Raw genomic sequence first — 25,815 nt, 5'->3', positions numbered from 1 at the left:
GCAAAGCCGCGTTTAAAATATGCATCACGGAAGTCTAAACAGAGCAATAGCTGAAGAAGCTGTGCCGTATTCATACATTTTATCTTCCATAAATGCACAGTTATGAAAAAACATTAAAAAACAAACGCGACTTTTTGCAACAGCAACTTTCTGCAGACTTTGCGTCAATTTACACAATTTATCAATCATATTATTCAAATCTTGTCGTCTTATGCCGCAGACCACCATTTCAGCAGCTTAAGCGTCCAGTTATCACGCAGAAAATCTACCAGAAGGAAACAATAAATCTATTCAAGGGGAAAGGATATAACGAACACGAAGCGACCAACAGGGACAAATAAGGCACACAAGCGATAGGAAAAGTTAGCGAAGTGGTCTTATCAAAGTGTTCCGCTCATTGTGCTTTTAATTGGCGTGTTTGCCTATACGGTACACACTTCTGTTACTTCTTATTCAATCTCCTCTCCCCTTCTCTCCCATACAATGCCATTCCAGAACCCCTGGGATATCGAAATAGAAATAAAATTTATATATGTTGCGTGGCAGCTACATGGCGGCAAAAAGCAAGATGCGAACCATTTATTGTTCGCCCATGCAGCATGTAATTTAAGAAAAGAGGGTTCTTAAAACATGCAGAGGCGAAAGAACTATAAATACCTGCGACGAAAACTGCTTTCTCTTTCCCAAACTGAGGTTGCTTTTCATCGCTTAATTGGCTCAGATTGGGCGCCTCTAGTTTCGCAAGGACGCACTCAAAGCAGGCTGCACGTTAAGTGTCGAAACTTTCGCCGCTGCAATCCACGACAGCGAAAAATGCGGAGATTGTGATTCATGGATGGGGCGGGTCAGCTTTTATATTCAATTTTTTTTCTCCCTCACTCCTAGCTGCTGAAAAATGAAGCGGGCTGCCTAATCATGTTTGGAGCGAGAGTACCTCAGTATTGAAGACGGCCAATTAGCGTCCCACGAGCGTCCTTTTATAAGTCCCCGCTGCATTCGCTGGAAGAAGGAATAAACGTTCCACTGAACGCCGGCGCTTAACAACGCCGCGGTGGTTTCCATTCCGCCCGGCGACGCCGGTGATGAAGACGAAGTGTTGCATGCCACGCCACCCAGCGAGCGCAGAGAGAGGCACGCACCGCGTGGGACGCGACTCTTGGGCCAACCGTAAATTACTGTCCCGCTCTTGTTGCTGCGCCACCACAAGCCGCCTCTCTGCCGGGTGCTTGCATGCAATGCACGCTAACCGCCGCTAGCCGCCGCTCTGGCACGGGGCCTTAGGGAAGTACTCGATAGCTTGCACGTGACGTCACGGGTGCCATGATGTTGAACCATAGATAACTGCAGACCAGAGCATATGATAAATGCAGTGCACGCAATGTGCCGCTGCTACTAAAAAGCAGAACGAGGCTCCGGCACGGGACCACACGCGTGTACTCGCTGCTGCTTATACATGGCTAGCACTTGCCGTCACGGGCGCTATGACGATGAACTGCGGACAGCTTCCACTGAGCCCATCAAAGCAGACGATGATTCGCAGACTAGATAAGCGCATATTTCAATGTGGCACTCGTATCTCAACATGGTGGCCGCTATGTGCCCATTCAAGTCATCAGTGTACAGGTGGCTTCATCGGCCTCTGGACCACATGGTCTCGGTTCATCACCAGTGCAGGTTATCCTATTGGGCCGTAGTCTTCAATTTAGGGCAATGTGCAAACAGACTATGTTTCTATAGTCGACAGTTGGACGGAAGAGTCTCCAATGCTTGTCTGGTTTGCACCGAATTGTCAAGTTAGTGTAGCCGACTGCAGCCATAAGGGTGCGCTAAGTGGTAACTAAGCGACGAAGTAGTTGCTGCCATCACACATAACCAAATAGTTCATGCGACAGTGTAATGCCTAACCTTGAAATTTAATCTTCAGTGTTAAACGTAGCTTTATGAAAATGCCCTAAAAACTGACAGCCGCCAAAGTTTTTGAGGGCCTGGGGTCTTCAGGAATCACAATCGCACGAGGAGAGGACAATAGGCTTTATTCAGGTCTCAGTGCAGTTATCTCCCGCCTTCTCACTATGCATCCCCTTTTCGTTTACCCCGACAAGGATTGGTAACTGCAAGGCTATGTTTCTCATCTGGTGACAGGGACATCGCTCTCACGAACAAGTAAAAAGGGAAGATGTCCCCTTTTGTGATCCTGCTCTAAGTTTCCTTGATGGTATCTTGTCGAAACACCGAGCGAAGAGCCTTAGGTGGCCCAAAAATAGCTATACTGTATCGCATGCAGTAACAGCGCTGCTTACTTGATGTCTTCCTGTCATACAACCGCCTGCATTGCGGAAATAAGCTGCCACACGTAGAAAAGCCTAACCTGAAAATGCATAAAAGCGGGTTCAGAGTATGTGGCAGCGCGGTGGGTCCTCCGCTAGCGCCTCTGCCGCTAGTCGGGCTCTCCTCCTGTTCGTTTGCGGACGTTTCGTCATCGAGAGAGCAGTGGTCGGGAGGCCACATGCCACGACGCCCATCTTGCTCTTAGCGAATCATATAAAGCGCCTTCGGAATGAAACAGGTCTCCAGATGGGGCAGCAAGATAGCGCGAGCTAACCCATTGTTTTGCGTTCAGTTAACAATTAATTTAAAGTGGTGGGGTATTCTTGCTAGTTTCACTCGGTGAAAATAACGTCTCGTTATGTAAGGCGCTGCCGCAATATAGCGTGTTTCCCTCAGGTAGCATTCCGCAGTCGGGGCATAACGTACACGACGCCGACCTGAGGCTAACGCGATCTCTAACTCGGCTTCTGCTGCCTGCCAAGTCAAGCATGCTTTTTAGGGGAGGAGGGTTGGTGATTAGTCTCTAACAGAGAGAGAAAAAAAACGAAATCAGACGCCAAACCGTTCCCGCCCATGGAAAAAAACTGCTGAAGTCAGCGGACGTTTCGGCACTAGGTCGACGCTACTCTGCACTTCTTTATTTTGAACAGAGCCTTTCTAAAGTTCGGGAGCGCTTGGCAAAGGGTCTGTCGTTAGCAAAAACTAACTTGCTTGCTCTTGCCCTTTTGACGTGTTAGTACAATGTGCTTAGATGAATCCCCCTAGGAAGAGTAAATATGTAATAAGGGAGTAATTACTTTCTCGTTACTATTAGACGCATATACGTATGATACATGGAGCAGATGTTTGCTATAGCCAGCCAGGTATCATATTTGTGTTAAAATACAAGGAAATATTAGTAATTCTAACTTTCTACATGCACAGTGCCAGGTATTGATACCAAGGATCACATCAGGTGTGGATATAGCAAGCATGTCTACCAAGAAAACTGGGAATAGCCGCCGCACAGCGTTCTCAAGCAGCGTATGCAGCGCAATAAATAAAGTGAAAGCTCCCTTCGATGCACGAGCATGCTTATATAAGACCGGAGAACAATCATCGCCTTTATTTTGTTTTGTGTCGAGGTGGCGGATCTTTCATAATGCGGGGGAATCTTTCATAATGCGGTTTGGTACCTTCTCTCATTTCTTTTTTTTTTTGCCTACGTTGAGGCGGATAACGTCCCGCCAGTCCAAGCTCGACCCTCGCTTCGGTTGCCGCCTCTTTTCTTACTTAACCATCATGAGCAACGTCAGCAAGTACAGCACGGCCTGCACTGCCCTTCTTACTGTAACGAAACGAAGCATATTTGATAAAAAAAAAATTGAGCACGAAACCTTATGTGGATGGCATATTGCCCTGCGGCTCGCAGTGGACGGGAAAAGTAGATGTACGTATTTCCGTTGTGCCTTCTGACCTTTCGCGCTCATATCTCGAGCAGACAGCTATATTGAAATGTCTGTACTAACGCCGAGTCTCGAGGCACACTGCTAACCCGTCTGCGCAACAAACCAATATATGCCTTATCGACTGCGGCGAGACGGCACGTGATGGAACGATGCCTGGAAGTCGCCAGCCCCGAGGTGCCATTTAGCGCGGCCTTGCGGCTAGCATAGGTTATTACTGCTCGCGATGGCGAAACGAGAGGCGCTCTCGTCCTATTGGAGAAGTTGCGTCATAATAAGTCATGTCAACTGTGCCTTTTCCTTAGCTGATGTCTTTAGTCCTGTAGAGCAACGAATTTCTTTAATTTCAGTCCGATTGTGGCAAGTCTACGAAATAGAGCGTACAAAAAATATTTAATTGTGGTAACGCTGTCGACAGCATGAGCACTTTTTTTTTGTTTGTTAACCAAAATACAGCGCTCAAGAGTCGCCGTTCCACCGTTGAGTTGAGCAGTGAATATTAATGTCGCACATATATACAGTCGCCATGACGCGCAAGGTTAATCAGCTCGTACACAAGCCGCGTTCGGCCGTGACCTAACGTTCGCGAGACAGAATGCGAGCCATAGCGGGCAGCACAAACGCAGGAGAAATGCAAATGAAAGACTCCGCACCGTTTGCAAGCCAGCACACGTGATAAGGAGCTCGAAGTTAAGGCCACTGGACATTCTTTGGAGTGCGACGCATTGAAGTGTAGCCTTTTAGGAGCGAGCCTATAAACTTCCCGGAAACCTGCGAGGCTGTCACGGGGCACCGCGCATTGCTGTGGCCGCTTTTTCGGTATCTATGGGGGTCTACCCCCCTGCCAAGCCAGTCATATTCTATTTGGAAGCACCCTTGCATCTTTGATGTTGCAATAAAGGTATCTGTACTGTACGAGCCCATTCCACCGTCACTGCTGCATTCCTGCCGTCACTTTGTCTCTCTACAGCAGTTTTAACCAAATTAGGCTAGATTGGCTCGGATTGGATTCAAGACACTCCCCTGCATAGACGATATATCTTACACGTATTCGCGTGGCTTGTGTCGGCGCAGTTGTGGTGCCGCAGGTTGCGTGGACAGCAAACGTCAGCGCCGCAAGCTCCAGCGAGTGCTAGCCCGGGGGCTTGTCATCACCAAGAAGCGTCGCAATGGCAACGCCCCAACGCCATTCATGTTTACATTCGCGTATTACCCGCACAAACGTAAGTTCGAGTACACGGCTTATAATTTGCTTCCACAAAGCTTTGCTAGTACTGTTGGAAAAAAGCTTGGAACACCTGTACGTGCGACCATTTTTTCTCCGAAGCGTCTCCGTCCGATTGTTCTCCGTCTCCGAGGTCTGGTAGGAGATTGAATTACCCGTTTGATATGCGCCTTCTCGGTCTTTTACATCGCGTGCACCGTGCTTCATTCACTGTTCCGCAATTACTTTCGCGAAACCTCTTCAGAAGGCCTCTAATGTTGCACATGTTATTATTACGACACATTATACCTCTCCCGGAAGTGAGACCTCCAGTAATGCCGGCTGTGTTTTCGATGAAGATTGCATAGTTCAAAACCTACTAGGCACTTAATGCGTTTTCCGCGACCGTCAGCTGCTGTTGCCAAGGTTGCGGGATCGAACCTCGGCTGCAGCGGCAACGTTTAGATGCAGGCCAAATGCAAAATGTTCGTGCGCTGTGCTATATCATTGCTCGTTAGTGAAGCCCCGATGGTCGGAATGGATCCACGGCCCACCAGTGTCCCTTGCGCCACTTGAAAGACCACGTGACCCTGCAAAGTCTGCCGCAATGAGGCCTATTTGAGTAGCCGTGAAATAAATGCCAAAGCCCCAAAGCAAATCGGAATCTGCAAATTGGCCAATTTGTGGTACAGTGACAGAGAGGCATAGCGTAGAAACATGAGTCGATCGCTCGAACCGTCCTCCCCTCTTTCCTCCCGTTTTGCTGCGTAAGCGGTGCGGTAGTGCGAGCATAAGCGGCAGTCAGTGTGATTGCGAGGATGTGGATGCATAAAAGAGATAGATACAGCTCAGTGCTTGAGAGAGCATACTGCTATACTGTGAGCAGCAGTGAACGACAGAGTACGACCAGACAAATGCGAGCGAGGTACCAGCTGGCAGTGAGTCTCAGTAAGTTTTTGCGAATGCTTGTGTCAATGCGATGAAGCACTGACAACAGTCAGGGCCAGTGAGAGCTGCGAGGTCTTGCCTATTGCACCGCGTGTGGACTGTTGCGACGGCTAACCGCTGGTAGCGCGAGACGGCGTAGGTCTATGATGAACGCTGCCGTGGATACGTGTCGAGAAGTTGGCGTTTCCGAGAGGGAATTATTTTTCTGCTATGTTACTTACACCTCTCCGGAGAAAATTCTCCTCCAAGAAAAGGAAAACTCCGGGGCGCCACGCGATCACTTCTCCCACCGTGTGGCACCGACCTCCCTGGCTGCCTTGCGCGCTTGCGCGGGGTTACAACCCCAATGGTACCCTCGCCGTGGCCGGCACAGTACCATGCCCCTTTCGGACACTCCTGCCCTTTTTGTACCGCTCCTGTGGCTAAGCAGACACTGAACACTTGCTTTGGAACTGCTTCTCTTTACGTGCGATCCGGCAGAAGCACCTGCTCCGGGGCGGACCGCCCTCAGGCCGTTCACCGAATGTAGAAGAACGGATTTTTGGGCCGCAACACTGGAGGTTACTGCACTTTCTTCGAGAGTTCAGTGTGTATCTGTATATGTAGATAATACTTTACGCCAGCTAGCACACTGTCGCAAACAAAAGAAAAGATCACAAGACAGAAGACGCGCATGAGCGCACCACTAACTGTTCAGTCGACCAGTAAGACATGTATTTATACCTATAAGAAGTAATATTACGTCATTCGTCGCTGCGAAATCAGGATCCCAACCACGCATTACTATAAGTGCCAACTCCTGTGAGACAACAATATAGAACGGTGACAAAATACGTGACCAAAAGCCAGCTTTTACAACCCACACACGAACGCTCCACATTTCCTAGAAATTATAGCAAAAAAGTAGGCATTGCAGCAAAAGCAGAGTTAAAGCGTAAACGAAGAGCAACAAAACAAACAGAAACAAAAATCAAGACGCCATCAGGGAAAAAGGAAGAAAAACGCACAAGCTTAACTTGCCAAGAAAAAAAGAACAGGTCACAAGAAGGCTTAATGAATATAAATTTATTTGATAAAGACTACTATGCAAGGATCACTAACAGAGATTCCGTCATTCTTAATCATTTGAAAAGCCTGTATATTCCGTGCGCAACCCCATCGCGACGACTCCTCACAGGTACCTTGATGTCACTGAGGGCTAGCTCACACGGACAGGTTTTGCAGTGCACAAGAGAATTTGATCCACCTTCTCTTTACAATGCAAAGGTCGTGCTCCCGTACTCTGTCGTTGACACAGGTGGCCAACCTCATAAAATTTCGGCCTCATGAGGTCGACCTCAACCTCACGTCGTAAAGTGAGGTTGAGGTGAGGTCGGCGACGGCTCAAAATTTTGTGAGTGAGGTCGCCAAATCAGACCTCAACCTCACGCGTGAGTTGAGAGCAATTGAGAGCAGTTAAGAGCAGTTGAGAGCAACAGGTGAGAGCAATTCCTGCACTGCACCCTTTCTCTGTATCCCTGTCAAAATGTATCCAGGGGTCGCATTTATTGCAGTGTTGTGCATGAGTGCTGCGTTCAGCTTCGTATTCGCAGACGTCGTTTTTGCGTCGGCAGAGTATATCCCTCACGAAGCGTAATGGAACACTACAAAAACCGCGACTACCGGATGGATTTCGTCAGCGACCAGGAAGCTGAAACTGAAGGCTATCCTTCAAACACACTTTTCCCAAAGCAAGGCGCATTCAAACTACAACTAAAATCACGCGTGGGTCACTGGGGGCATGCCATATGTGCACACCGGCGACTTATGTCACGTACGGGACCGACCGCAGCAATAGAGAATGACGCTCTCTCTCCTTTCTTTCGTTGTCTGTGCATGAAAAGCCCCACTGTCACCTGTTTCTCTTCGACGGTAGATAGATACCAAGTCGGCACACTGCGCACGTTTTTCTTCACAAGCATTTAGCACCGAGATGACAAGATCAGAGGTGGGCAACCTCATGAGGTTTCGAAATCTCATGAGGTCGACCTCAACCTCAAATTGACCTAAACCTCACGTCGTGAGGTGATGTTGAGGTGAGGTCGGCGACGGCTCGACATTTCTTGAGTGAGATCAGCGAATCAGACCTCAACCTCACGCGTTAGTTTGAGGTTGAGTGAGGTCGTCATTCAGTGAGGTCGAAATTTTGTGGTCGAGACTTTTTGCAGTTGCCACGTCTTTACTCCGACGAGTGCCGATTCCGAAGTGGAGTTTCAGCGCATGACCGCAGTGTTCATGCAATGACGCTTCGTGTTCAGTTTCCAATGTTTGGACACCCGGATGCCACAGTTCCCTCTTAGCTTCCTGTGCGGCGCCGTAATGTCCATTCAGTCCGAGCCTACAGGAAGACGCATCCCTCTGGTCTTCCCGGAAGGAGTGCTGCTGTCACAGCACGCCACTCTCGCTCCCCCTTGCCTCGCTGGCGAAGCACCCGGCTGCCTGTCGGTCGGCTGGTACCCCCGGGAGCGCGCAAAGCACGTAACTCTCGTTGACCCGCGGTAGCTTTGTTTGATGCCCCAAACAAATAAGTTCAGTCCAACAAGCACGCAATAAATTCGTCGCAGCGCGTATGGCCCCAATCAAGACTGCTTCTTCTTCATGCTCGCTGCCGGCACTGGCGTCATGGCTCTTGTCTTGCAGTCGAATAAAGAGGATCCTGCTGTACATTACAAGCTGACTTAACAGAAACTGGAGTAGTCGGCACAGGCGAGAGAATGTGATTCAGGTGGTTCCTTACAAGGACACCTGGGGCGCGATTACGGATCAGTCTCAATCGAAATTGTCTCAAAAAGTATATCATTTGCCTCTCTCCTATTGGTCGGCGGCCATTTTGATTTTTTTCGTCACTGACTGACGTCGTAAATGGCGCAGAAGTGGTGACGTTGGCCATCTAATTATGCAGGCAGATTGAGACGATTTTTTGAGACTGGAAAAAGTAGTATCAACACGTTTGAGACAGAAAATGGCGGCTGTTTACATCGTCGTATACGCGTGTGACCGCGCGAGCAACGGTGTCGGAGGGTGCATGAAGACGACTTTGACGCGCGGGAGAGTTATTTCGAGGAGACTGCGCAGTGTCTGTGCGACGAACTCGCCGTTGCTGGGAAGTGCGCGGGTGAGTGCGCTGTCAGTGGAGCGGCAGGTGCTGTGCGCGCTGCGCTTCTTCGCCTCCGGTGGGTTTCAAGGCGCCGTTGGAAATGAAGAAAACGTCGGCGCAGCCCAACCGACTGTGAACAAGCCTTTTCGGCGGGCAGCGGAGACCAATGTCAACGTTGGGTAACAGAAGGGGGGTGTTCGCTTTCCGAGGAGACCCGAGGAGAAGGCGGCGGCGAAGGAGGGCGTCCTTTGCCTAAACGTTCGCCGCGGCAGCATCTCCGGCGTCGTCGGGTGTGTCGATTGGGCACTCATCACTATCAAGGAGTCTGGGGGCAGTGCTGCGAACGAGCCGCAAGCGGTTCTACGCTGCGGACGTAATAGTGAGTATACCTCGGCCACTGTTTTTGACCGCATGAGTTCAAGTGCTACAAGTGCATGAGCTACAAGTGCGGGCCTCGGCAGCGAGAGTGAGTACGGGCTGTGCTTGTTTTTTCTCAGATCTGTGGCGCGAACATGTGCATCGTGGCCGTGGACTCGCGCTGACCCGGATCCTTCCGCGACGTGTTGGTCTGGCGGCATTCCGAGGCGGAGGAAGGCCTGCTGGACGACGGTGATTTTTTTTTTCTGGGTAAGCAGTAAAATAGCCGTGTCACCCGTCGGGCGAACTCAGTCACATCTATTGAGCTCCAGCACTATGCATTTGCCCGGATCTGCTAAAGCTACAAGAATCAGTGTGGACAGTTACACAAATGCAGACACTTTACACTATGATACAGTGTATTGCCACTCTTTCCTTTTGTTAAATATAATTGCAGCAGAAACACAGGACACATATTACATTGTTGAAATGCATAGCCTTTCCTGTTGAAGAAACCGAAGCAAAATGCACCTGACAGCGCTTGTGTTTTGTAGGAAATCATAGCGCATCATTTATATGAATATGGTGGTAAAAGACTGACCTTACAGTAGTGCTCACTTATACATCTAAATCCTGCATGTATGTATGCTCTTGAATGTCATATTCAGCAAAGCCTGGATGTGGGCTACTTGGCGTGAGTTTTCTACTGTATAGCAGAGTGTCCTGTAATGCTGTTGAGATCACTGAGAAAGGACATGCTTAGCTGCATCATTTTTTGTTATGCAGGAGACTATGTCTACCCACTGGAGCCATGGCTGCCTGCACCAGTTGCATGACATTACAGACCTGACTCAGCAGAAGGCCTGTACAACACGCCACATGCTTTCACACAATTTGTGGCTGAGCGCTGTATTGGTGTGCCGAAGAGCTGCTTCCGTTGCTTTCAAGGACACCGGATGCACCAGTGCCAGTGGAAGTGGACAGTGCGCATCATCACCGCACGTGCTGCACTTCACAGCCTCTGTTTGGATGTGCCCATATCAGCAGAGGATGCAGGCGACGCTACCTCTGACCCAGATAACAACGGGCCACCTCTAAATGGTGGCTGCCTCGTACAGACAGGATCCCTCCTCACCTGCCTCCTGAGAAGAGCATGCGGTGCTGTACTTTTGGCCTCTCTAGGACGACCCGTCTCCAGAGGAAGGCGTACCGAGGGATGGTGCAGCGGCAGTTGCGATGGAAAATCTAGCGTCCAGAGACGACTCACCATGCTGGCATAGAGAGTCATATCAGGCACTCTTCCCCTGTTGCCACTGTCATTTCCTTGTGTCATTGCACAACACACATCTGCAAGTGTGTGAGCAATTGTGTGATGTGGTTGTGCCCTTGGCCAACCTGTGTGCAGCGAGAAGCCAGCAGTGACAAACAAGTGCCCCCCACCGGCTGCAACTTCATTTTCAGTGTGTTTGCTAGTATATCTTCCAGTCCCTCAGCAGCGTGTTGCACAGTCTCTTCCTGAAGACGGAAAAGGTGTTGAAGCAGCTCGCCCAATTTCTGAAAAGCATCATTTTAAACTCTCTTTTGTCAATGCTTATGTCAGCCCACCTGCCCCTTCTCTGCTGTCTCCTTCCAGCTTGGTGGAGTGCCTGTGGTCATCACCTGTGTGACGAACATGCATGAACCAAACGTGTAGTGCTGGAATAAGGCATGAAATATTTGTGATGCTTGTTGGAATCACAAAGCTGTTTTTGTTGCATCATACATTCAGTAAGCGCGTTTATTTTTTTACGCACAGCATTTGACACGAGTGTTTCTATTGCAGAAAAGGCAGCGTACATACAAGCATACTTTACCTTGATGTACAATTACCGTATGGCATTTCTGAGTGCAGTTAAGAAAAAAAATCTGAAAAATTGAGTTCAAAGTGCATGTTTTCTTTCATATAGAGGCTACCTGTACAATAAATATGGCATAGTACAGTGTACATGATGCATTTTCCGGACTACAAAACATTTTGGCACATATAAGTAGTGTAAATACCAAAGCTAAGCTTTTAGCGTAATGGTGTGTGGCTAGGGGTTTCGCTCTGTGCTAAAAGCTGTACCTACTGCAAGGAAACCGCTGTACAACAATGCATAATAAAGATTGTAAGGTGCAGTGGCTACAATGACTGCTGAATGACTAGAACATCTTCACTGATAGACAAAGATGTGTAAACATCACAGACACATCATCAAGGAGATGGTGTGTGATTAGAGGTTAGTTTACAATCACAAATCATGCAACACTGTTACTGGAAATGCTCTACAGCTCTAAGAATATACAGGCAGCTCCATTGTGGGAAATCTTGAGCACTCGGTTATAGCCCCATAACTGACACCTAGCTTGGTTTGCGTAACACAGGGCTATGAAGTCTTGTCCATGATGACACGAGACGGTGACAATGCCGAATGGCCGGACAAGCTCCTTGTGCTATCATATAATATGTGTGATAAGTGCAACTGCTGTCAAGCTACTTTTCGCCTAGGTATTTAATGTCCTAGTCATTTTCAACTGGCTGTTCCCTTTCAAACTGGAGTGGCCTGTATACAGGGTGTCTAAGATATGATGGACCATAATTTAAAAAAAAAAAACAAGTGGTCTTCCGACCTGAAAGGAAGTACATGTTAGAAGCTATGCAAAGTATTTAAAGCCCTTCAAACACTGCCCTCACCAAACCCAGTTATACCAACATCACTCCGCCTGCTGAGCAAAATACAATATTACATATCACTGCCCTGTCCTACCTACCTCACTGCCCTGGATCATATGCAATTCAAGCGCTGTGTACCAGCAAATATGAACAAACTTGCTCAACTTTCTGCCCAGTTGCAATTAGCCTCTATACAAGCAAACTACTTCTTTCCAGGTTGACCCTGGATCTACTACATGATCAGTAAATAACGTTAATGGAACAAACTCGTTCTCTCCTCGGTGACAATAGCAAATTTATCAAGTCAGGTGCTTCCTTTCTCTGTAAACAAAGTGGAGCATAAACATCACAATTTCTGCATCTTACACAGGAAAAAAAAAGAAACTACGGCAACAACTGAACATAAACCGAACGGAGCTACAAAAATACAAACGGAACATCAAGTGCTTAGCCCGATGTGGGCGGCAACACTTGGTTACGAGGCAGAAGAGTGCTGCCACAGAGGCAGGCCGTGTCGGCTCTCATTTCCCGCACCGAGATTGCAAGCTATCAGCAGCTGCACCTGTCTGTCGGCAGTTGCTTCTATGTGATGATTCATGGTTTTCTGGTATTTTCTAAAGAAAATAAACAGAACCACACGTCACTCGGCGATCCATAGGCGCCGACCGAGAACACAGACTAAAGTTGTCTTCGTCGATTTTCGAGCCGAGCGCTGCTTGTAAGTTGATCTCGGCAGGCCCGTAGCATTCACTGCCTTCAATCAGATTTTTCTGCGCACTTAAGACATCCGCAAAGTACCTTGATTTTAGACGACACGCGAAAAAACAGGAACTAGCCATGGAATCAGCTGTTTTCTTGCAGGCCGCCATGTTCACGTTATGCCACTGCCAGCGCGCCCTCATGGCAAGAGAAGTTAACCTGCAGCAAATTTAATTGCAAAACTGAGAATGCTTCTATTTTTCCCTCGTGTTGTTGAGATTGCAACACAGTTTACTACCAAAATAAAACGTTACTTGTTTTCTTCATTGCGTTTTTGTTCATTTTCAGACTAACATGTTCACGCTATACCGCTGACAGCACACCTTCGCGGCAAAAAAAGTGACTGAACAGCAAACTTTATTGCAAAAATGAAAACACTGCTTCTTTTGCTTGCTGCTGTTGGGTTTGAAATATAGTTACTTAGCAAAATAAAACATTACTCGTTTTTATTCACTGCGTCTTTACTGCAAAACATTAGTCTACGGTCCCTTGTCGTGCGAATAGTGGTTTCGGGGCGGAGCCCACCGCCTCCTTGCTCCGCATTGGCCGATTCGGCGGTCGGCATTTCTCGGTGTCGTCATTTTGACGTCACTGTCTCAATATTGAGACAGTTTTTTGAGACTGATCCGTAATCGCGCCCCTGCTGATTTGATTAAAAAAGCACGAAGCCAGAAAAACCTGTATAACACCATCGATGCTTTTGATCGGTGACTTCCCCTTTCGAATCTCACACCAGTTCTGTATACAAATTCCCGTTCCGTAATGCAAGCAGATGCAAATGTAATTACACTTTTTATCCTTCCGAATAACCTCTCTTTGGTCTCCTGTTCCTTGTTCCATCTCAGAAATTCACTTATTATTCCGAAACACCGCAACACAAGGCGAACGCACCAGCATAGCGGTGTTGCAGCGGAGAAAAAATGCAAAACTCTATAATTAATGTATGGTGATGCGGTACCTGGTTCCTGTTCCATTTTTTTTATCACGATGTGTGAATGGAACTTACTACATGCTCGCGCTGTGCTGCTGAGTCGCTGTTTCAAATCTTACATTATGACGATTAATGGGGCACACTGTTGTTCGCTTTTGTTTTTAGTGTGCGATTTTTGTTTGTATGTTTCTAATCATTTTCTTTTTTTTTCTCGTATGGGATCAGCTAGGTTGGCGGCTTGCCTTGCAGACGACCAGGCACTACACGTTATCTTTCGTTTAACTATTTTGCAGAGACCCATTGTTCACCTTAAACGGCTTCGCAGATTGCTCGCGCGGTGCTCGTGGGTAAAAAACGTCGAGGATGCTGGCGTATCATTGATTAGTTCAATTTTGAAGGAAAACAAGTGATTGACTTAAAGCAGCTAGTCTCAGACTGGTTGACGAAATGATAGCCAGAATTCTGTTGAGGCGTATGACTATTTAAGCGGTTTTTTTTTTCCCCCGGGGTGGGGGTGCTCGGGAAAAGATTCCGCTGCGGGGGAATTTGAGCGGAGAGCCATGGTGCTCTTAAAAGAGAGAGAGGTTCACGCTGCCCACTGTAGACCAGTTGTTTTGACCCATGTGATTTTAATAGTTGGCAAAGTGTTCGAAGACGTAATCTATCCCTTTCTTTCAAAATGCCGCGGGTTCACCGAGTCATCGAAGAATTCCCAGGATTTCGAAGCCATTACCATCGCCCCCTGCAGGGAAGTAGCGGAAACGGGGGAGGGTCTTGACCTCCCAGGAACATCAACATCATCATCCCTAATTATTAGCTGCTTGTATTCCTGTTTTCTCGCACAATATATGTCTTCGGTAGCTGGGTAATGTACAAAAATTTAATCAATATTCTGGCAACCTTTAATTTGGTAGCGGTATATCCGACTCCCCCGGGCTCATAAGGATACACTGTTAGCATCATCATCATCATTATCATCTCGAGAGTCAAAGGTATGTGTCGTTGCAGAATGTTTGCAGTATGTGATACATGAGAACTAACTCGTTTACCTGCTGGACAATCCGAACATCATTAATGTGGACCGGGTTGGGGGCACTCATTGTAATGCGTCATGCGCGCATGTGTAGTAATGTGGGATCCATATGGATCTTGAAGGGGGGGTGCAAGGGGGGTGGATGGGGTCCTGGTATGACGAGAAAAACATCGTTGTCACGTGAGTAGGTGTGATGTCATATTACAACGTCGTCACGTGACTAGGTTTGATGGCACATTACATCGCTTGTCACGTGATCTAGTATGACGTCACACTTACATGATGTTACCACTAATTATACTAATTAGTCCTAGCGCTAGTTATTTTCCATTTAGCGTTAGTTATGCGACGTCATCATTTCCGTCGCGTGACTCGTCGGCTCGTGACGTCACATGATGCCGTTTCTTGTGAGCACCTTTTTGCGGATATGACCTTGAAAGTGAGCCATCTAATGCTTTCGCATTAATAAGTAAAGCCGCTCGTTTCTACACAGACATAAATACAACGGGCCTCTGTTGGTGTACTACAGTCGCAGCTTGTTAAGTGCTTTCAAAGGCAACATACAGAGGACTGAAAAGAGCATTCTCGCTATGCCGGACAGAGCTAGAAAATCTAAATATACTGATGTGCGTCTGCATAACCGTCGCATTGGAAAGTACATCGAAGACCAGTTTCCTTATATTCGGTAACTATTCTCAAGCCTGAAAAAAGTATACCTCCCCCCTCCTCCCAATTTCTGATGGATGGTGTAGAAGGGTTGTGGTTTTCAATTGCCGGTTCGTGCATGAATGAGCGAGAGGCTTCCAATACGAACAAGTATACACGAAGCAGGTTGCGAAATACTGACACATATGAAGTACTCACCGACGTACTGGGGGTAACCGAGTATGGGACACCCCTACCCGCAGGCCATGTACTCTCTGAGGGTTCATCCCAGATTATAAGCTTCTCCTATTGCGTGCACATGAATAGTGTCTGTACACACCTTATTAAATCATACCATCATCATTTTGGCTTTCCTGTCTCACAGGATTCTGAGAATTGTTTTTAACCGAAAAACTTCTTAATCGCTTTTTGTTTTCTTTTTAGTTTGTTTACTGAGGTAGAGCAGCCGACCTCAACCTCACAATTTGAGGTTGAGTGAGGTCAGCAGTGGCCTCAGGAAAAGTGAGGTGAGGGCGTCTAAGGAGACCTCAAGCTCAGCTGGTGAGGCTGAGGTTGAGTGAGGTCGAGTGAGGTTGAGTGCGGTTGAGGTTGAGTGAGTTTTAGGTCAAATGCCCATGTCTGGTCGTTGATACAACCACGTGTGCGGCAAACATAAACCATGCCTCAGGCTAGTCGGATTTCGCCCCTCCAAACCGACAGCACAAGCAACATGGGACCTGGCGCGCTTCTTGTCGCATTAGGGGATTCCTTCGCGCAACTCAGCTCACATTGTACACATGACCCACATGGCACACATGGCTCACATGGCAGCTCACGTAGCTCAGCTTACACGGCAGGCAACGCGACGTCTGTCATGTGTTTTCTTTGGCGCATTTCATGTCGAGAATACACAGTCTGCCATTCCGAAGAGTACAGGACAGAACTGTTGGATATGGCTGGAGAAGATTGAGGCAAGACTGCTCGAATACAACTTGGGTTTCAGCCTTGTTCCAAACTTAATTCCATGCTTTGTTCCAGTCTAGTTTCTTTAGTGCAAGCGACTTGTTGGCTAGGGAATATTAAGCCTCCAATGAGTTACGATTGAGCCTGAAGACTAGATTAAGCCTGGACTAAAGAGTTTTGTGCAAGTGGCCCCAGGTGATTGATTGCGTTGTGAGCGCCATGTAAATTTGTCCACGACTGAACAACACGAGCCGTGCTTAATTAGCGCAGTAGCTGCTGTTCAGGTAGATGACCAACTGCTCAATGAATAGCCATTGCTTTTATCGCAGCGTCAGGCGAAAGCACGCAGCAGCACTAAGCTTCCTCATCTTCTGGAAAAGATATAAAAAAAGAAAGACGGCCTCATTGTAAGCCCCCCCCCCCCTCACCCCCACGCTATCGGCCTTCGAACACGGGCGGCCAATCGCGGACGCCTAAATTCGGTCGAACGCGAGGAGCTCGGCGACAGAGGGGCACCGGAAGGAAAGCAAATGAGAAGGCAGCGCCGATCTCGAATGGGAGTGGTCGTCCGGCGTCATTAGGGGCTCCGACGAGGATCGCAGTCGTTAGGGCTTTGCGCGTGCCGAATGCCTACGGTGGTCGACGCCAGCAGCCTTTGTGGTGGCGCCGATGGTCGACCGCGACGACGACCACGAGCTATACTTCACGTCGTCGCTCTTCGGCTGCGGGAAGAAGGGGCGCACAGCGGAGACGGGGCCAGCTTCGATTTGCATGGATCGGCCATAATCGGCTCATATGGAGGGTGACGCTGAGCGGCTCCGCTTCCGCCGACTCCGGCAGACGTGTGAGGCGCAAAGAGCGCAGTTGTTAACCAGTTATATCTTTGGCACGATTCCTCTCCGAAGCTAGCTTTTTGGGTGGGTGTCGATTATATTTGAAAGAGTGCACGCTGCAGTATGTCCCCGTATGCGGAGCTTCATTTTATTTTTGTATCAATGTCATGAATAGCTCTATGACTCTTGATGATTGACATGCAGATAAATCTTTTGCACACGAGAGCAGAAATTGAGTTTTTTAGTTTTTTTGTTTCCCAAATGCGCGAAATGTACCTGATAGCAAACCAAGAAAAACAAGACAGTACGTTATGCACACAAACCATAGCCCTATTCAAGATGTTATATGCGATGCTTTAAATGCAAGTTCTAGCAACTCTACACCTGCATGTCATGAAAAATTATGCAGATAACTTAACACCAGCGAGTAAACTTTGGATTGGACTCTTTCTATGTGAAAGTCTGGATGTGTCCCAGTTTTTTCAGAAAACATCTTTATGTATGCAATTGCCTTAAGCTTTGTTTATGAAAGTAATGTTTAAAATTATGCTGCGAATAGAGCACAAAAACAGTTAGAACATTCATTCTGTGCAATAAGGGGCACTGATGTCCTCCAACACAATTTGGTATGCGAATAGCAGGCTCCTGTCGCATGCACTGTCGCGACAGCCTTCGTTCCTAGCGTTCGCCATTCGGCAGTGGAAAAATAAACTACGCATCTTTCTGCACTGCATCGTTCTAAATTCACTAGTAGCGAAATGGTGTGCTCATACAGGACACAAAACCACAGGAAAATGGTTAGTATTGTCGCTTCCTGTATGCCTGTGCTATTACGCTTGTAATAACGAATTGAGAAAGCCACTGCCAGCCTTATCCCAACTAAGAGATCAGATGTTCACTGCAGCAAATTCGCATTCTTGCTTCATTAGCGACAGGGCTAATGATTTCCTCGTTATCGGCTTCTTCTGACTTCAAAACTTCTGCCGATTTCTTATATCCTTCGTAGTCGATGCGAAGTTAGCGATCGGAAACGAATAAATGAAGCCGCAGGCCCAAGCTAAAGCTCATTTCGATCCGTACATCAGCAGGACTTGGCTAATTTCTTATTTGATATAGCATTTGCGCGCAGGTTTCCTATGCGTTACTGAGCACCTTCCGTATTCGTAGCTTTCTCAGAAGTAATATTTATGAATGAGCTGTTCATTACTGCTAAATCTGGCTTAGTTCCAGTTTCTGGATTTGGCTGATTACCAAAATAAAATCTTAAATATCGTTTGACAGGCATTTCTTTTTTTTTAGATTAAAAGCTGGTATTTACCCATATGGTGAACAATAATAGTACACTAATAATAGCTATTTGGAAAACTCTTGCTTGAAGGGCAAAAAACCGAGTACGCTGTAGCGTTCACCACGGAAACGGGGTAAAGAGATGCATCTGTGTCATTGAGAATATATCGCGCCAATTCGCTGCAACGCAATTTGCTACATTCTGAAATCCTGATACAGTACTTGTCATTGATGCATTGGAACCCTCGAACCTCCGACACACATATTATTTCATTTCTTTTTCCCTGAGTCCAATTTAAGTTGAGGTTCAGTTTGCTAACTTGTGTGGTCCAGTTTGTGTCAAATTTTAAGACAAGCTATACTCACCCGGGGAATATTTTTTCACAAAATCGGAAACGGTATGTATATATATATTGTCGCGAAGTGTGCATGACAGAAGCAGCAAGGAAGAAGGCTCGGCATGTGCACCCGTGAATGGGAGCAGTGCCGCTTATGACAGCCAAGTGTTCCCGCGCAGCTCGGCGAGCGTAGCGATTGTGCATATGAAAGGCAGCTATAGGTGTACTACGGCCCTGACAGCCAATCTCACGCGAAATCTCTCTCCACCCGCAAGCTGCTGCGGTACGCTTTTTGTCATCGCGTCGCGTCGTAGCAGCGAACACTGCGGGCGCAAGCTGTTTGCGCGGTTGTTGCCATCCACAGTGAGCCAATTTTCACTGAGGACGAGAGCGACTGTTCTCCTTTTTCTTTTTTTTCTGGAGATGCCTCGACATTGCGGCCCCGTATACGTTTTGAGGCCATCTCGGTCCCTTCTTCAAAGATGGCTCAAACGAACTCGAGTAGCGACTTTTGTGCGACGCAATTCCATGGTTGCCTTCCCATGGGTCGTGTAAGCCGCGAGTGTAGAGTTCGCACAGCTTCTGGCGACGTATTGATCTTTGAGGCGTAGTTCTGATGTGTCGCGACTGAGCCAATATTTGGTGCGATTGCTGAGCGTTTCACATTACGCACAGTAAAACCGGATCGAAACGGTAGCCTCAGATAGATATAATCGCAGATTGGGCGATAACCACTTCACGCGCATTGTCCAATATATTCTCCGCCGCGATTTCATCGCTTTTCTATTTTAAACGCGGCCGCGCGACGAATTGATCAGGCGTGCGCTGCGATAACGCGCACGCGAGCGCGCCGTCGCGGGCAGATAAAATGCCCGCACTTTTTACACCAGAGATTTATTGGCGCAGTGCGCGCGTCCGCCGCCTGCTGCGCATGCGATTAAGCGCGCGCGAACATGTAGGTTAATTAGCGGCGCCAAGCGTGTGCAAAACTGGAGCGGCGCTATTGCCCGGCAACCCGTTAGGCCCTGCGCTGGTGAGCCGAACCAACTATCGCACCTACCTATGCGTTCCCAACCGCTCGCTTGCTCGCCGATAGATCGGCTTACCCGCTTGAACCCACACCTACACAAAGGAACATGCTTAATGGAAAACAGCCAGGACACCGTGCGGTGGAAAAGCCTGTGGAGCAAATGGTGCTTTGTTTTCATAACGAGTTGCTTATATAAAGTTCTCTGTCGGCAAGATGTAGGTGCCGACATCCTATATGAGAGTGCAGAAAAAGTATTCATGCCAAGGCTGCAAGTACAAGTATAGAAACATTCAGTCTGACACTTAGGGCGCAATGTATTCGTTGAAACATTCCTGCAGTAGAACGATGGCACGCTTTCCATGTCTTCCGTTTCCACAAATCTGTTCGACAATCCTTCGTGCGTTGTTCTAACGTACCAGCAGCCTAACGACTCCGACCTTTTGTTAGCCAACGCTACATGTAATGCATTTTTAGAAAAGCAGGGTTTTGAAACGATCACTTCTGGACATGTCATTCTGAAATGGGTCACGGTTCGTAGAACAACAAAGACAATAGCTGCATGGAGGATTCTCGACATGAGATGAGAGCCTCGGTGGGAGTAGTCGAATAGCAGTCTTGTGAATAGGATTGCAGAATCTTGGACTTTTCTTCCGGCAAAGGTCCCTTGCTGCACACATCGACTATACGCTCATCCCGTAGGCATCATAGGATCTCCAAACTTGAACCTTAACTTAAAACAGCTCTTTAAACTTAAACGCCTTGCAATTCACCAGCGGAAAGATGGTAGGGAAACAGATAATCATCGTTACCAACCGGGACGAAAACCTCTACAGTTCATTTTCATTCACCTCTCCTCCTGGGCAACTTAGCACGAGACCTCCGATTTAACTTGTTGCTTCTTTGGCAGCGGCGTCCAACTTGCATAAAATCGAGAAGGCTAAAGCTGTGGCTGTGAGCTGTCTGCAGCGTGTCCCAAGAGCTCGAACGATTTCAATATATTATGCAAAGCAGTCAAAACCCATCGCCGGATTCAGCACTTGTCTACGTGAAGCTGGCTAGTCAAGCCTGGCCTATTGATGAAACAAGGTGCAGATTGTGCCGTGCACGCACATCTGCCGCCTAAGTTTTTGCCTTGGCATATGGGACTGAAACCAAATAGCAGCATGCTCGCCAGCTTCTTCCAGTTCCCTCCATCCCGTTCACTCCAGAGTCATATCATTGCTCCTACTGTCGCCACCATTCCATGACTCTTGTCACTGGCACTGAGTAAGGTGATTAACTAAGCGAGTCGAACAAGGACTGCTTTAGTTCTCGAAGTGGACCGCTTTCTCAGTCCCTTGGATGTGCCTTGAGCAAACACTATCCAACATTTTGTGTCGATGTCGTTCCTCACGTAGGCGACAATGGACCGCTTGAACGCCGGTTTTGTCTCAAAGCCCAAGACGTAGCGGCCCCACTTATTTGAGCATTGCCCATAGTCGGATCCAACTCAATAATGAAGCTTAAGACGCCCCTCATAGGAGTGAATCCAAAAAATGGTATCGACCAATCCACATGGCATCTCGGATTATCCCACTGCACCAGCCACAGCCTCTTAGTCGACTTCCATGTCTACAGCGCTAAAGACGGGAGATAAAGAACACACACAAGTCACACAACAGAGCGCTGTGTTGTGTGACTTTTGTGTGTTCCTGTGTTAGTCGAGCACAGCTCAACAAAGAAGCGTAAATGCCCTCAAATGAGGCCCTCCAGCCTATGGCACGAGCGAGTATCATCAATTTGCGATTAATGCGTTACTTCGCACTTAATTATCCCCTACAATGTCATGCTACCAGGCGCAAGGAGGTTAACCACGACGTCATGCGAACAGGTCGACGCCATTAGCTCGAGGGACTCCCTCAAGGGAGTCGGCATTTGCCGTTTGGTTCTTGAGTAGCATCCGTCTAAAGCAGGCGCACGCTGGCAGGTGCAAGGCGGTTAATGCAAAAAACAGCGCGAACAAACGGGGACTAGACGAAGAATACACAGGAACAAGCGCTGACTCTCAACTAAAGTTTAATCACAGGAAGCACACTTATAAAAGGAAACAGAAAACGAAAAAAAACACAAAATCAGAACGCATGTGTTACTATGTGATGTCCAGATATGCAACCTCACAGTCACGCAGGAGCAGGGATGGTTGGCTGACACATAATCTTGGTTTCTTTGTCATGTTATACGCCTCGATAATTTCCCTGGTCAACTGGTCGGGGTGTTTGTACAAAATGTCAGTAAAATGCAATGACGGAAAACATGATTGACACTCTCGGCAATGATCAACTAGATTAGTGGAGCGATTAGATTCTAATGAATTGAGATGTTCTCCGAGTCGTGTGTTAATACAACGTCCCGTTTGCCCAATGTATATCTGACCACAGGATAGGGGGATTTTATAAACTACCCCTTTGGAGCACGGCACAAAACTTTTAGCGTGCTTAACACCACAGGACGCTACAGATTTCTTGGGGTTGCGGGACTTATTTTCTACTGCTGAACAAATTTTACTGAGCTTATTCGGGGCCGAAAAAACCACATCAACTTTTTTCGGCCCCGAATAAGCTCAGTAAAATTTGTTCAGCAGTAGAAAATAAGTCCCGCAACCCCAAGAAATCTGTAGCGTCCTGTGGTGTTAAGCACGCTAAAAGTTTTGTGCCGTGCTCCAAAGGGGTAGTTTATAAAATCCCCCTATCCTGTGGTCAGATATACATTGGGCAAACGGGACGTTGTATTAACACACGTCTCGGAGAACATCTCAATTCATTAGAATCTAATCGCTCCACTAATCTAGTTGATCATTGCCGAGAGTGTCAATCATGTTTTCCGTCATTGCATTTTACTGACATTTTGTACAAACACCCCGACCAGTTGACTAGGGAAATTATCGAGGCGTATAACATGACAAAGAAACCAAGATTATGTGTCAGCCAACCATCCCTGCTCCTGCGTGACTGTGAGGTTGCATATCTGGACATCACATAGTAACACATGCGTTCTGATTTTGTGTTTTTTTTTTCGTTTTCTGTTTCCTTTTATAAGTGTGCTTCCTGTGATTAAACTTTAGTTGAGAGTCAGCGCTTGTTCCTGTGTATTCTTCGTCTAGTCCCCGTTTGTTCGCGCTGTTTTTTGCATTATGTATCACCAACTCGCCCGCTTATCTATCCTGTTGAAGGCGGTTAACGTTGACGTCTTGACAATGGGCTCTTGGCTTGGTTGAAGGGGCTTCTATAAGGGGCCATTTGCGGCTTCGTTAGTGGGTTATATCCCCCTGCAGGGCAGCGTGCAAGTATGACGCCGGTACAGGCGAGCTTTGGCGCCCAACGTGTAAGCGCCGGTCGAAATTTGGCGCCCAACGTGGACGCCCGCGACGGCGCAGGCGCGCGGCCGCTCAAACGGGGGCGCGGCGTGCCGGTCGTGGCGCGCTCGGGGCCAGCGACCGCCGAGTTGGCCGGCGGCAGCAGCAGCAGCCGAGTTCGCGGCGGCGGGAAGGCCGAGTGCGCGCGCGCTGCTCTCTCCGGAACGGCCCCGCCGAGCCGCAGCAGCCGGTCTCCAGGGTGGTGGGCAAGGATGTGATGCCGCCGCGTTGGCCGCTCCCCGCGCCGGCCTGGCTCCTCGGCCTGGCGCTGGTCGCGGCTGCGACGGCGGCCCGGGCGCCCTGTCCCGTGGCCCCGTGCACGTGCTCCGGGGGACAGCGGAGCGCGCCGCTGCGCGTGGACTGTTCCTCGCTGGACCTGGTGCGCGTGCCACAGCCGACGTCTGCGGATGCCCCCAACGGGACTCACGGGGACCCCTCGCCGGCGGCGACGCAGCTGCAAGTCGTCAGCCTGTGAGTAGCGGCCAGTGTGCACGATGGTTCTACGTGCGTTGGGGATCCGCGGGAAGAAAAGTCGGACAGAGCGGAAAGCGTTTTCGTGCCACGGCAGGCTTGCGCTGAATGGAAGTGCCGTGTCAACAAATAGGACCTCCATATGTACTCGGAACTGTTGAGAACATTTGCGCCTGTCATAACAAGGCCGCCGTTTCTCGCGCCCCATTTCATGCGCCTTTTGTAACTCTTTCTCGCGCTTGTTGCTAGACAAGCCGTCAAGTTGTGCATTACATATCTCGACAACGAGTTGTAAGCAACCCAGCGTTGTGTCTGTTGCACGGATTTCGAAGCAGGAGCAATCGCGGGTGGTTCGCAACAGACATATGTTCCGGGGCCAGGACCGTTCCACTTTTGATGCATTGGATATAAATGGCAGGCAGAAGGTGACAATCCACAGAGAAAAAACAGTTGGCGACGTGCATGAAACTCATAGCTGGACTTTAGCCGACCGCGTAAGTGCCTCCATTTTCCGACTGGCAAGCAACATACCGGGAAATCTAAACAAAAGGGTGGTTTCGTTAGCCTGGCCTTAATGGTTACCTTTTCAGGTAAGGGTCACCAAGTGCTCCTTGTAGGAAAATGGCCGGGTACGAATCGCTCACCTTTAGGAGGTTAACGCTGTGGCGTAGTTCTCACACTGCTGGCGCAAAGTGCGTTTTTGTTTTGTTTTTTTTTTTTGCGCAGAAAATCGCAAGTTTTTCTTCACCACATCGCTCTTCTGACTCACTTTGATCGGATAGCCGACTGGCAGTAATATTTCCTGGGGTTACAAAAAAAAGACATTTTTTCCTATGCACTCGGCCTGTGTAAATCATAGCATCTAACCTTGACTATTTTTCTCGAATTGTAAATCTCAACACTTCCATAATGATTACTTTCTATCTATTGGAATATTGCGCGAGGTTTTCTTCTCGGGTATGGCATGCATTAGCTCTTTCCTAAAAATATTTCTAAGCGTCAAAAGTTCACTTCTATTCTTCTTAAGCTTCACGGTCGCATATCACCGGAAAATTCAATTAGTTGGTACCTTATTCTGTTTTTTTTTTCTCGCCGCCAAACTGAGCTCTGTTTAAAATCTGCATTTAGTAGAGAGGCAGGGCTCTTCAATCGAACGCAAATGTTGTCCATTCGTTTCTACTTTACTCTACTGCGCGTATTTTCTCTAGCACAAGTACTTGCGGGCTTATACAAACCTAGTACTTTATTCAGCCGATGGGCACGGCGTACTGTGCGAACAAAATAAGCATGCTTGTACACTGGCCCTTTTAGCCATGCAGAATAATAGAAGCGAATGTCCCGCCTGCCATTGTCATAGCTGTTGTGTTCGTTTACTGATTCAGTACTGTTGCTTCGCCATAAACATTGAGGCAACATCACAGTTAAGTCTTTGTTAGAGCGAGGGTTGAAGAATTCATCACAGCAGATTCTTTAAGCTGGAGTCGCAGCGACGATAGTCGGTTGGCGTTTATTGCATATATATATATATATATATATATATATATATATATATATATATATATATATATATATATATATATATATATATATATATAATCTCTGTTAAGCAGCTTTGTCTTCTGGGCTGTGCCTGAGCATGGGAATAATAGATCATCTACCTCTACTTAGGCTGTACAATATGCATGCCAACTTGTGTAAACCTGTGTACGTGTGAAAGCATTGATTCTTATGGCACCTCTTGATTATTTTAGTGCGATACGGAGCTAACGTAGCCCCTCTTATATATTGCGAAAAAATGTTTAGACAACTTTGTCTGTACCGCATCTTAGACCCTAAATCCTTCCGCTGCCGAGCTGACATGAAGGTATATGAGCTTATTTAGCGTTGCATATTTTAAGTACCGACATTCAGAAAGATGTTAATCTTGCTGGTTCATTTTGAGTTTATACGCATATCTCAACCACATGAGCCCGCTTCTTGTTAATGGCTGTATATGTACTTTTCGGTACTTTCTTTTACTTTGT

At 47.8% G+C, this 25,815-nt stretch overlaps 1 protein-coding gene and 1 long non-coding RNA gene across 3 annotated transcripts in view; both read left to right on the top strand.

Moving 5' to 3' along the window:
• The first annotated feature begins 8,730 nt into the window (after positions 1-8,730).
• On the top strand, positions 8,731-10,918 carry LOC144127598 (uncharacterized). The gene is made up of 3 exons (XR_013313551.1): positions 8,731-9,440; positions 9,559-9,688; positions 10,205-10,918. It is a non-coding gene; the product is annotated as an uncharacterized LOC144127598 (long non-coding RNA).
• A 12,507-nt stretch (positions 10,919-23,425) lies between these two features.
• rk (G-protein coupled receptor rickets) overlaps positions 23,426-25,815 on the top strand; it is a 180,711-nt gene continuing 178,321 nt past the window's right edge. For both annotated transcript variants that reach the window (XM_077663423.1, XM_077663422.1), the window contains exon 1: positions 23,426-23,791. In XM_077663423.1, the coding sequence (XP_077519549.1) occupies positions 23,538-23,791 (254 nt within the window). In that variant the 5' untranslated portion in view covers positions 23,426-23,537. The remainder of the gene's footprint in view (positions 23,792-25,815) is intronic.

The sequence above is a fragment of the Amblyomma americanum genome, chromosome 4, assembly GCF_052857255.1.
Source record: "Amblyomma americanum isolate KBUSLIRL-KWMA chromosome 4, ASM5285725v1, whole genome shotgun sequence".
Taxonomy (NCBI): domain Eukaryota; kingdom Metazoa; phylum Arthropoda; class Arachnida; order Ixodida; family Ixodidae; genus Amblyomma; species Amblyomma americanum.
The sequence above is the reverse complement of the archived record's forward strand: the minus strand, read 5'-3'. Positions and strand labels throughout refer to the sequence as shown.